Source organism: Vidua macroura, unplaced genomic scaffold, assembly GCF_024509145.1.
Source record: "Vidua macroura isolate BioBank_ID:100142 unplaced genomic scaffold, ASM2450914v1 whyUn_scaffold_122, whole genome shotgun sequence".
NCBI lineage: Eukaryota > Metazoa > Chordata > Aves > Passeriformes > Viduidae > Vidua > Vidua macroura.
Genome location: NW_026530544.1, coordinates 474,255 through 486,424, shown reverse-complemented (window position 1 = coordinate 486,424; position 12,170 = coordinate 474,255). Strand labels below are relative to the sequence as shown.

Here is a 12,170-nt window from a genome sequence, read left to right as displayed (position 1 = left end):
CTGTCCCCGTCCCTGTCCCCCCTGCTCCCCCCGATCCCACTCAGCAGCAGCTCAATGCTTAGAGCAGCAGGGCCGTGGGGACACGGTGACAGTGGGGACACCATGGCAATGGCGACACGGTGACAACGGGGAACACCGCATCCCTCCCAGCCCGGCGCACTCACGGGTGGGGGGGTTGGGGGGGGGGCGCGTGGAGACGGATCCGGAGGCCTTGGGGACAGCTCGGGAGGGGACAGCTGGGATGGGACAACCCTGGAGGGGACAGCGGTCAGCTGCCGTGTCCGGCGGAGGGATGGGGAAGGAAGGGGAGGATGGATGGACGGACGGACGGACAGACGGACGGGAGGGACCTGGGCCAGCAAAGCTCCGAAGGGCTCGGGGCACACAGGTGACCCCACCCCCCTCAGGTAACCCCCCCGGGATACCCTCCCCCTGCGGCCCCCCCCCCTTCCCGGTGATCCCCCCCGAGCCCCCCGGCTCCGATGTCCCTCCCAGAGCCCCCGGCCCCCCCCCCGGTGACGCCCCCGGCCCGTGTCCCGCAGACCATCGCGGACTCGAGCCCCATGAAGCGCTCGGCGTCGCTGCTGGGCCACTCCCGCGCCCGCGGCGTTCGCCTGGACGATTTCTCTCTGGAGCGGGTCCCCCCCCGCCGAGGACGGCCAGCGCCACCACCCCCGCCGTGGCCACCGCGGCCACCGCGCCTCCGAGCGCTCCCTCAGCCGCTACACCGACGGCGACACAGGTGCGACCCCCGCGCGTCCCCTGGGTGGGGACGTGTCCCCGCGTGTCCCCACCCCGTCCTGGGTGTCCCCAAGGTGTCCCCAAAGCCACCCGTGACTTGTGGCGTGGTGACTTTGGCTCCTGGCCCGAGGGCACCGGGTCTTCTCCGGCCGCTGGTGTCGCCTGGGTCACCATCTGTTGTCCCCCAAAGTCCACTGGGCGCCCCCAAATCCGTGGGGTCCCCAAAAAAACGCCATCAAAAAAAACCGCAAATCCCACCATAACTCCTCAAATCACCCAAGGACTCCTCAAATCCCCCAAGGACAGCAAAACCCCCCAAAAGCCGCCTCAAGGACCCCCCACAGGGCCCCCCAAAAACCCCATCAGTAACCCCACACCCCAGCAGAACCCCAAAACCCAATGCAACCCCCACCCACCACCCCCCAAAAAAAAAAAAAAATCTCCAAATCCCACTAGAACTCCTCAAATCCCCAGGGATTCCCAAAATCCTCCAACTCCACACCCTGGGGGTCCCTCCTGACCACCCCCCCCCCCCGTGTGTTCCCCCCCCCCAGGGCTGGGCACGGACCTGAGTGTCACCACGCAGTCGGGGGACGCCCCCCCCAAGGAGCGGGACCCCGAGCGGGGGCGGCCCAAGGACCGGCGGCACCGGCACCACCACCACCACCACCACCACCACCACCACGGGGGGGGCGCCGGGGGGGACCGCGAGCGCTGCGTGCCTCCCCCCGAGCGCCACGACTACGGGCGGCCCCGCTCCCGGGACCGCCGCTGGTCCCGCTCGCCCAGCGAGGGCCGGGAACACGCGGCCCCCCGCCAGGTGGGTGCCCCCCTCCGCTCCCCCCCCCCTCCGCCTCTAGGACCCCCCCCCCCCCCGCCATGGGGGGGACAAGGGCTGCACCCCCGGTGTCTTCAACCAAAGACCCCCCTCCCCCATCCCCTATGGGTGCTGCTCAGGTTGGGGGGGAGGGGCTGTGGGACCCCCCCCCCTCACACTCCGAGGGTCTGTCTGGGTGAGGGGGGGGGTCCCAGCGCCCCCCGCCCCGCCCGTTCTGCCTGCCTCAGTTTGGTACTGGTGGCGTCCCAGTTACACCAGCAGAGCCCCCGCAGCACTCCAACACGGGGGGGTCCAGCCCCACCCAGCCTTGGGGGCCCAGTGCCCACCTTGAGGGTCCAGTGCCCACTTTGGGGGTTCCAGCCCCCCCCAACTTGGGGGTCCAGCCCCGACTTTGGGAGTCCAGCCCCCCCCAGGAGGGGCAGCACCCAATGGGAGGGTGATGGGGGGGAGAGGACCCCCTCCCAAAAGGATCTGGGGATGGTGATGGGAGGGGTGGGGGGGCAGCGGCGACGCTTCGACCCCTCCGGATGCGGCCCCTCCCCTACCTGCTCTCGGCCCCTCCCGCGCCCCCCCCCCCCCCCGCACAGAGCCCCCTCCTCGCTTGGCCCCCCCGGCCCCCCCCCCGGCTGCTTGGGGGGGCCCTGCCTTGATTCACCTCTCTGTTTCCCCATCGCTGTGCTTTGGCTGCGCTGTCACGGCGAGGGGTGGCCCAGGTAAGCGGCTCGGGGCCCCCCAAAATCTGCTCCGGCCCCCCCAGGCTCCGGCCACCCTGGAAAGTTTGGAATGAAGCTGCCCCCCCACCCAAAAAAAAACCAAAAACAAACGGCTGCGACTCCAGGAGGAGCCGTGTTGCCAGCCTGGGATGTTTTGGGGTCACCCCCCCACATCTCCCCATTTATCTCCCCTCCCCCAGAAGGACCCCAGACCAAAATTGGAGTGCAGGGACCCCCTCAGGCTTGCACTAGGCTGCAGGGACCCCCCCCCCCGCACCCCTCTTTTGGGGTGCACCCCTGAATCAGGGGTCTCAACCCCCCTCCCCAGCTGGGTTTGGGGGCTCCTCCATAGTCTGGAGGGGGGGGCACAGAGCCTGTGCTGAGGTTTGGGGGTGCACAGGCCCCCCCCTCACCCTGACGCCCCCAGTGGCGCTACGCAGCTCCCCCACACCCTGAGATGGGTCTGGGGTCCTCAGCACCCCCATTCAGAGAGCACGGACCCCCCCAGATGTCCGAATTGGGGGTGACGGTCCCCAGACCCCCCCCCCAGCCGGGCATCGGGGGCTCACGGACCCGCCCCAAACGCGGACTGTCCCCCGCATGGAACAACTGGGGGATAACTAGGACTCCCCTAGGACCCCCAGATTTGGGGTACAACGCTTCCCCTCCGGGCTGACTCTTCCAAACTTCTCCAGCCCCCCCCCCCCCCGCTTCCCCCATCCCCCCCCACCCCCATCCCGAGCTTTGCCTTGCGAGTGCTTTTGGGGGGACCCGGCGCCCCCGCTTTCCGCCTCACGCCTCCCCCCCCCGCCCGCGACCCCCCGCGTCTTCTGTCCCTTCTGCTCTCTCCTTTGTCCCCCCCCCCCCCGTGCCTGCACGGCTCGTGGCTGTTTCCCCCCCCCGCACCGCGTGGCTGAGACACCCCCGGGTCCCCATTTCCTTTCCTCCCCCCGCCCCCCATGTCCGTGTGTCCCCATGTGCCCTTCCCGCTGTTGGGGTGTCCCCTCGCCCCCCACCCCACCGTGTCCCCCCCCCCCCGCCGCCACCCCGTGTCGCTGTCGCTGCAGGGCAGCAGCTCGGTCAGCGGCAGCCCGGTGCTCTCCACGTCCGGGACCAGCACCCCTCGCCGCACCCGCCGCCAGCTCCCGCCGACCCCCGCCACGCCGCGGCCCCACGTCTCGTACTCGCCCGCCGCCCGCCGCCCCCCGCCCGCCGCGCCGCCCCCCGCCCGCGGCCCCCGCCGCCCGCCGCCGCCCACCGACCCCCGCCCCGCCGCCCGCCCCGCCGCCCGCTGGCCCGAGCCCCTCCGCGGGCCCCACCGCGACGCGGAGCCGCCGCCGCCGCCGATGCCCCTCGACGGACGCGCCCCCCGCGCCTCCCGCGGCACCGGCACCCCCGGTGGGGGCGGCCCGTCGCCCCCCCGGCCCGCCCGGCGGCTGCCGAACGGGTACTACCCGGGCCACGGCGCCGGGAAGGGCCGGCCCGGCCTCCGCGACCCCTACAGCGAGACGGACGATGACTGCTGCTAGCGGCGCCTCCCACGACGTGTCGCGACAGGGCGCACACGTAGCCGGCATATCGCGACAGGGCGCACACGCTCCGCCACGTGTCGCGGCCAGGGGGGTGGAAGTCGCCACCCACACCGCACCCCCCCCCGCCCGCTCCCGGGGTTTTGGATGAGTTTTATCATCTGGAGGAGCCGCCGCCGCCGCGGGGGGGGGCGGCCCCGGGATCCCCCGAGACTCCCCGGGAGCCCCCGAACCTCCCCACGCCCGGGGGGAGCCCCCGGCCGGGAGGAGCCGCCGGGAGGGGAGCGGAGCCCGGGAGGCTCCGGGACGGGCACCGGGTACCGGGTACCGCCACCGGGAACGGCGGGAACGGGCACCGGGAACGGGCACCGGGAACGGGCACCGGCCCCCCCTCCCCGCCCAAGGCACGGAGGCGGCGGAACCGGGGCCGCCGCCATTGCATGAACCGAGTTACCGAAACCAGAAATAAAAGATCAAAGACAAAAAAAGGCAAAAAAAAAGAAAAGAAAAAAAAAAAACAAACAAAACAAAACAACAAGACAACAAAACGGAACGGACCCCGAACCCGAAAAGTCCCAAACCAGAACCATTAAAAAAAAAAGGAATTTTGGATCGAGCCCGTCTCGCTCCTTCCCGGGATCGGGGGGAGGGGGGGGGGGGAGGGACAGAGTTGGGGGGGGGGGGCACACACGCACCCAGGCGGGCCCGGAGCCCCCCCGTGACGCCCCGGTAACCCCGCGCCGCCTCCCCCGCGCGGGGAGCGCCTGGAGCTTCCCGGAACCGGCGGGGTTTCCCGGGTGGTCCCCCCGCCCCCGCGGCAGGTGCCGGATATTTCCACCCCCCCCCTTCCCGCCCCCGTGTCCCGCTCGGGCGGGAAACCGAAGCAGGAAGAGGCGTGGGGGGGGGGCGCCCAGCGGTCTGAATCCCGCCCCCCCCGGTTCGGACGGAGCCGCCCCGACCCAGCGGAGGATTCCCCGAACGCCCCCAAACCCCAAATTCCCGCTGTTCCCCCCCACGCAAATCGAGGAGGGGACACAGCGACCTCCCCCCTCAAACTCCCCCCGAGGCCGCGGCTGCACAAAACCCACTTTTATTTGATTAACAAAATAATAATTAAGCACAATTAAGGGGGGGGGGGGGCAGGGCCAGCCTGGAGCCCCCCCTGCCAAGCACGATGGTCCCCGGGAGGGGGGGAGTGCCCACCGGGAGCCCCGAGAGTCCATTCGTGTCCCGTTCCGTTCCACCGTGGGGGGTCCGCACCAGTTTGGGGGCGCCCCGTTCCAGTTCCGGATCCGCGTGTCCGGGGGGGGATCCCCGTTAAGTTCCGTGTGTCCCGGGGGGTTCCAAAACCAGTTGTGCGTGTCCGAGGGGATCCCCGTTAAGTTCCGTGTGTCTGGGGGGGATCCTCGTTAATGTCCCTGCGTCCGGGGGTCCCGGAGGGCTCAGCACGCCCCGACGGCGCGGACCAGGAAGCCGAAGGCGGCTGCGGGCGGCCCCGAGCAGCGCCCGGGCGGCCCCGGGGGCAGCGGCGGCGCCTCCGCCTCCAGCCGCGCCCGTTTGCTCGGTACCGGCCCCCGGCCCGGCCCCTCCGAGCCGCTGCTGCGCCGCTTCTGCCCGGCCCGAGGGGCTGCGGTGGGCCGGGGAGGGCCGGGGGCAGCGCTCGGGGGGTCCCGGTTAGCGGGGTCCGGGGCGGCACGCGGCTCCGCGGTCGGTGGGGCCGGGCTGTCGCCGGGTGCGGGGCTCGGGGGGGTCCTCGGTCGGTCGGCCGCGGGGGCATCCCCGGTGCCATTCACTGCGGGGGGCTCCGCTCGGTAGGTTCGGGTGGTCGCCGCTGCAGTCCCTGAGGGGGTTTCCCCATTCCTGCTCGGTCCGGGGGTGGGTCCGAGGGCTCGGTCTGTCCGCGCTCGGTGTGTTCGGCCACCGGGGGTCCCCGCTCGGGTCGCTCCCCGCTTCGGGGGTCGCTCCGGTCGCCGCGGCCCCGGCAAGCTCCGGCCCCGGGAGGGTCTCGGCGGCGGCTCGGGCGCTCAGGTAGCGGTGGCGGGCGGCGCGGACGAGCAGCGAGAGCTGCAGGCTCCGGTGCAGGCGGAGGCCGCCCCGCCGCAGCCGGCACCGGTACAGCTTCCACACCGACACCGTCAGCAGCCGCTGCGCCTCCTCCATGGCGGCTCCGCTCCAAGTGCTCCGGGACGGCCCCGCCGTGCTTCTTGTACCACCCTGACCCCCCCGCGGGCCCCCCCCCCCGCCACCGCATCCGGCCCCGCGGCGGCTCCGGGACCGCCCCGGGCCCCCCCGCGCTCCGCCACCGCATCCGGCCCCGCGGCGGCTCCGGCGCGTCTCGGCGGCGCCGGGGACGGAAACGGGTCCGGGGGGGCTCCGTGTCCCAAGGGGGGCGCTGGAATTCCCGTGGGGGGGGGGGTGTCTGTACCCCCCCCCATTGGATTTGGGGCCCCTGTGTAAATTGGGGGGGGGTCCCCTCTGCGCCCCCGGCCCAGGTGGGATCCCCCCCGTGGTTTTGGGGGGGTCCGTGCGCTCCCCACCATGGGCTGGGGGGGGGGGGGGGGGTCCTGTGTCCCCCAGGTGTTGGGGGGGGTCCCTGTGCTCCCCCATTTGTGTCTGGGGGATCCCTGTGCCCCCCCCCAGCTTACCCGGGGATCCCCCGCCCCGCCCCCGCCGCTTCCATGCCCATATAAGGCAGCGCTGACGCCACGGGAAGGGGGCGGAGCCACGCACGCGAGGGGGCGGGAACACGCGCTTCCGCATGCCCAAATTAGGGCGGGAAGGGGCGGGGCCAGCCCTGCGCGACCCCCCCCCCCCATTTTCCCAGCCCCCGGGGCCGTGTTCTGGGCTCGGCGGCCGCGGCTGTTACAAACTCTGTGTTTATTTTCACTATTCACACGCTCCCTCGCGCCCAACAGCAGTTCATGTGCAACCTCCAACGTCGGGGGGCTCGGGGGGGGGGGGGATCCCGGGGTTTTTTGGGGGGAGCGGGGTCCTGGTGGGTCTGGGGGCGCTCCAGAAGGGCCCCTGGGGGGTGTCCGGGGAGGAAAGGGGGGGGGGGTGGGGGTGGTCTTGGCACTTCATTACACAGGACAGACACTGGGGGGGGGGGGTCCCCGGGTCAGGGAGCAGGGGAAGCCAAGCACGGTTTGGGGGGGGGTGGTCCATGCTGCCGAGCCGCCGCTGCGCCCCCCCCCCCCCCCCCCCAATTCTGTACAGCAAAGAGAGGAGAAAGGGGCAAACAAAGAGGTGGAGCCCGTTTTTGGGGAGGGGGGGGAAGCTGGGGGGGGGGCAGCAGGGAGACCCCTCCCCTCCCTCCCCCTCAGGCACCGGCAGAACTCGTCAGGAAAAAAGGGGAAACTGAGGCACGGGGATGGGAGAAAAGAAGGGGGAACCCAGGCGGGGGGCGGGGGGGAATTGGGGTTGAAAGGGGGGGTCCCTGTGCCCCCACCCCGTGCTGGGGGGGGAGGGGTGGCCGGGGGGGGGCAGCGGAGACGTGGAGGGAGCCCGGGGGAGGGGCGGGTAAGGCACTTGACCAAACGTCAGGAGACCTGGGGGGGGGGGGGGGGCGGTGGGGCGGGACACCTGGGGACCCCTGACCCCCCCCACCAAAGCTGAGCGGGAGGGCGGAGGATCCTGGTGACACCCCCCCCCCCCCCCCCACTCCCGGGGGGTTCTCACCGAACTGTGCCTCAGTTTCCCTTTCGGAGCGAAGCCGGAGTGAAGCCCTGGGGAGGTGGGGGGGAGGTCCCCCCTGTACCACCCTGTCCCCTCACCCAGGGTGGCCCTGTCCCCCCCCCGCCAGGTCACACACAGTGTCCCCCCCCTGAGGACAGACCCCAGCGCGGGGTGGGATGGGGAAATAAGGGGGACCCCTCCCAGTTTGGCAGTCCTGGCTCCTTTGGGGGGGGGGGGGACACAGACAGGTGACGCCCCCCCCCCCTTTGTGACACACACCTGGGGACACACACGGACAGGTGACCTGGGGGGGGGGGCAGGGCAGAGGTCACCTGGGAACACTCCAGCCCCGGGGGGGCAGGTGGGGACACATGCGGGGGGGGCTGCCCAGAGCGATGGGGGTCCCTGGGGGGGGGACACGGGACAGGGGGGACACACGGGGGGGACACACATGCGGGTGCCTGCAGGGACAGCGGCCCTGGATGGGAACAGGGGGTGCACGTGGCGGGGTCTGGGTGGGGGGCACAAGACCCCAGGCCCCCCCTGAATGCTGGGGGGGGGGGCAGCTGCGCTTGTGCCGATAGGCTGCCGCACCCCCCCCCAAAAAAAACCCCAAATCGTGGGGGGGGGACAGGACCCACCAGAGCCTCGCTGTGGGGTCCCTGCCCCTGAGGGGTCACTTTGGGGGGGTCCCTGCCCCTGGGAGTGCCCATCTTGGGTTGGGGGGGTCCCTAAACCACGCGGGTCCCTTGCTGGTGGGACCCTGCCCCCCTTTGTGTGAGGGGGGAGTCCCCAGGTGGGGGGGGGGAATCCCTTCATCCTCACTGGAGGATCCTGGGGGGGTCCCTATGCCCTCACTGGGGGGTGGCCCTGTCTGGGGGGGGTCCCTACTCCTACTGGGGGCGGCGGGGTGGGGGGGCATTGCTCTGCACCCCCAGTTTAGGGTTGAGTCCCCTCCCTGCTCGGGGGGGACATCCCCAGGGTGGGCTCAGGATGGCGGGGGGGGGGTCACTGCAGCCCCTCCCCTGCTGGCCCCCCCTCGGGCTCGGGGCCCCCCGCCTCAAAAGGGGGCTCGGGGCCCATGATGTCGGGCTCCAGCTTGCCGGTGTCGTTGATGAAGGAGGTGTAGGAGTCGCCCTCGGCCATGAGCAGCTTCAGCTTGGGGATCCAGCTCTTGCGCACCACGCGCCGCGCGTTGGTGCACATGTCGGCCGCGATGGCGTTCATCTCGCTCTCCTTGAAGTTGGGAGCGAAGTTCTGGCAGTAAACTGGGTTGGGGGGGACACGTGAGGATGGGGTCAGGGGGGCAGCAGCAGGGCGGGACCCCAAGTTTGGGTTTGGGTGGGAAATGTGGGGCAGTGCCTCGGTGGTGTCACCTTTGTGCTCCTCTGGGGCGCTCCCGCGCCTTCTCTGGGGTCACCCTTGTCCTAGCTTTGAGGTCACTCTTGTCCCACCTTGTCCCCTCCCTGGGGTCACTCCCATCCCACCTTGACCCCTCTCTGGGGTCCCCCTGAGGTCATTCCTGTCCCACCTTGTCCCCTCTCTGGGGTTCCTCCTGTCCCACTTTGTCCCCTGCCTGGGGTCCCCCCTGTCCCCCTCCCCCTTTACCCCCAATTCCCTGCTGTCCCCTCTCCCCTTCTCCCCCCACCCCGAGCCCCTCCTGCCAGGTCAGACCCCCCCCTCTCCCAGCCCCCGGGGGTCCCCCCCAGCGCCCCCCACTCACACTTGACCGCGTGCAGCACCCGGCTGTCCAGCGGCTTCCTGCTGGGGTCGTTGGTGGACGAGCGGATCCCGGTCCCGCAGCTGTTGGCCAGCGTGTTCCTGCAATGCCACAAAACCCGAGCTGAACCCCCCTCCCCCCCCAAAAAAACCCCACCCTTCCAGACCCCAGTTTGGGGCGGGGGGCACCTCCCGGGCAGCTCACCGGTCGAAGAAGGAGGCGAGCAGGCGGCGCAGCAGCACCTTGTGCCGCGTGCCCGCGCTGACGTGGCAGTTCATCAGCTGCGCCCGCGTGATGTACACATTGGTGCCTGGGGAGGGGGGCACACGGAGGGGGGGCGGGGGTCAGCGGGACCCCCAAAACCCCGCGGGGACCTCCCCCACCCCGTGTCCGCCGCAATACCAGTGACGAGCTCCAGCTTCTCGGCGGGGTCGCCCTCGTCGTAGAGCTTGGGGTGGCAGCGGTTGCCGATCTGGGTGACGAGCTCGGCCGGCAGCGACGCCAGGTCCTGGCGCAGACGGGCGCGGGCACGGGGCTCCGGGGGGGGCTGCTCGGGCAGGGCCTCCACCTTCTCTGCAGCTGGGGGGCACGGGGGGACACGGGGACATGGAGATGGACCCCCAGGTGCAGGTGGGAAGGGCTGTCTGGGGAGGGGCAGCTCTTTTTGGGGGGTTCCCTGGAGTGTTGGAGCCACCTTGAAACTTCTGAGAGGGTTGACACAGTAAAGGGGGAGCACGGAGAGCCCCACCAGGCCACGGCCACACATTCTAACCATGCCTCAAACAGGGCAGGGCCTCCCCCAGAGCCGCACCCCCCTCCCCAAACGCAGCGGGGGTCGCTCGGAGCCCGCCCTCACCTGCGGGCCCCACGTTCATCATGCTGTACATGGTGTACATGTTACAGATCTGCCGGTACTGCTCGTCCGAGCCTTCCTCGCCTCCGTCCTCCTCCTCGTCCTCCTCGTTGTGGAACGAGCCGGGGCTGTCGCTGGTGTAGGCGCTGGATGTGCCCCCGGGGCTGGTCTGGTCTGCGGCCGCGCCGGGCGCCGGGGCGGGCGCGGGAGCCGGGGCCGTGCCGCCGGCGCTGGTACCGGCGCCAGTGCCGGGCGGCTGCGGCGGGCGCGGCGCCGCCTCAGAGAATTTGGCCATTTTGCGGCTCCCGTTGCCGCCGGCGTCTTTGGCGGCGCCGTCCCAGAGGCGTTTGACCACGAAGGTGCACTGCACGCCGTCGGGCTCGCCCTGCTCCGTCTTGACCCGCGACACCAAGGGCAGCGTGGCCGCCCAGCCCTGCACCGCTGACGTTTGGGCCACCGGGCTCTGCGGCTCCGAGCCCGGCGTGTCGTCGCCGTGCAGGCCCTGCGAGTCGCAGCTGGGCGAGCTGACCTTGAGGAAGAACTCGGTGCCCTTCTCCATGATCTCCTGGATCTGCAGGAAGCCGGCCGTGTACATGAGCAGGAACTGGTCGCCCACGTTCATGCTGAGGCGGCCGGTGTAGCAGAAGCTGAGGATCTGCTGGAAGGACTGGGGCTGCACGGCCGCCGGCAGCTCCACCACGGCGCTCTTGGAGCTGTGGAAAAGGTCTCGGAAGTAGGAGCTGCTGGCAGCCAGCACGGCCCGGTGGGCTTTGAAGGCGTGGCCCTTGACCACCACAGAGACGTCGCAGAAGAGCCCTTGCAGGCGCTGCTCGTTCAGGCACTCCAGGATGCTGTTGCCGAAATTGGGGATCTCCATCTGCAGTGTCTGCGCCATGGCGGCGGCCGGGCGGGGGCTGCGGGGACAGTGGGGGGCGTTGGGGGATGAGGATGGGGGACATTGAGGTGTGGGGACAGGGGCATAGGATGTGGGGGACACGTGGGGACAGGGGACAAGGAATGGGGACAAGGAATGAGATGGACACAAGGAATCGGGGAGACACGAAGGAACAGGAACAGCAGGAACGGGGCAGGGACAGAGGGACAGGGCAGGGACACGGGGGGACAGAAGAAGGACAGGGGTCAAACAAAGCCCCCAACCCGGGGTCACCCCAAGTCCTCCTCCTTAACCCCTCCCAGAACCCCCCCCAGGGGAGGGAGGGGGTCCCTGCCCACCCAGGGGGGCTCTGAGGGGTCCCCAGCCCTTGGGGGGGGGGCGGGCCTGGGACTCCCGGGGGGGGGAAGGCCAAGGGGGCCGCAGGGTTTTGGGGGAAGACGCCCCCAATTTGGGGGAGAAAGGAGACCCCCCAAGCCTGACCTGGGGCGGCATGGGGAGACCCTTCCAGGCCTCAGAGGGGAAATGGGGAGGGATCCCCCAGTCCGGGGAGCCCCAAATTCTGGGGGGGGGGGGGGACGGACGGTGAATCCCCCAGCTGGGGGAGGGAGAGGAGCAGAGAGACCACAAAATACGGTGGAAGGGGGGTCACCAAAAAGGGACCCCACTCCCTGGGCTGGGTACAGAGGGGACCCCCAGCCTCCAGCAGAGGAGGGGACAAGACCCCCGAACCCTCCGAGCTCACAACGGGGCGCCCCAAATTTTTTTTGGGGGGGTCCTTAAACCCCCAGCCCGGGGGGGTCCGCAGCAGGGGGACCCCAATCCTCGCGGGGGGGGGGCACGGACACAGCAGCCCTCCTGTTAGCGAGAGCAGAGGCGGCGGCATCCCGGGAGAACCGGGGAATCCCCAGCGCGGGGGGGGGGCGGGCGGGAGGCGCCGCAGGCCCGGGGGAACGGGGTGGGGGGGGTGGGGGGGAGGTTCACCGGGCCCGGTGGGGGAAGGAAGCGGCGCCGGAGCCGGTGCAGGGGGGCCGGGGGGCGGGTTTGGGGCGGGGCCGGGGAGTCCCCGCCTTACCGGGGGCCGGGGGCGCTGCGCTGGGGCCGCGGCCGCTCCCGGAGCCGCTCCCGGTGCCGCCGCGCTTAGCGGCCATTCATTGTGCGGCAGGTGCGACCAGCCGAGCGCCGAGCGCGCCGCCCGCGCCTGCGCGA

The 12,170-nt window shown here is 71.2% G+C and overlaps 2 protein-coding genes across 2 annotated transcripts; both read right to left on the bottom strand.

The window, feature by feature from the left end:
- Positions 1-4,895: 4,895 nt before the first annotated feature.
- Positions 4,896-6,043, bottom strand: IER2 (immediate early response 2). The gene is given in 2 exon segments (XM_054004796.1): positions 4,896-5,569; positions 5,571-6,043. Coding segments are annotated over 2 exon segments (717 nt in total). The 5' UTR covers positions 5,982-6,043; the 3' UTR covers positions 4,896-5,263.
- A 2,114-nt stretch (positions 6,044-8,157) lies between these two features.
- On the bottom strand, positions 8,158-12,126 carry NACC1 (nucleus accumbens associated 1). Its single transcript, XM_054004792.1, has 6 exons — positions 12,037-12,126; positions 10,073-10,983; positions 9,619-9,795; positions 9,421-9,526; positions 9,220-9,317; positions 8,158-8,764 (listed from the first exon to the last, which is right to left on the bottom strand). Exons 2-6 carry the CDS (start codon positions 10,962-10,964, stop codon positions 8,505-8,507), a joined length of 1,533 nt encoding a protein of 510 aa, XP_053860767.1. The 5' UTR covers positions 10,965-10,983; positions 12,037-12,126; the 3' UTR covers positions 8,158-8,504.
- Between the last annotated feature and the right edge of the window lie 44 nt (positions 12,127-12,170).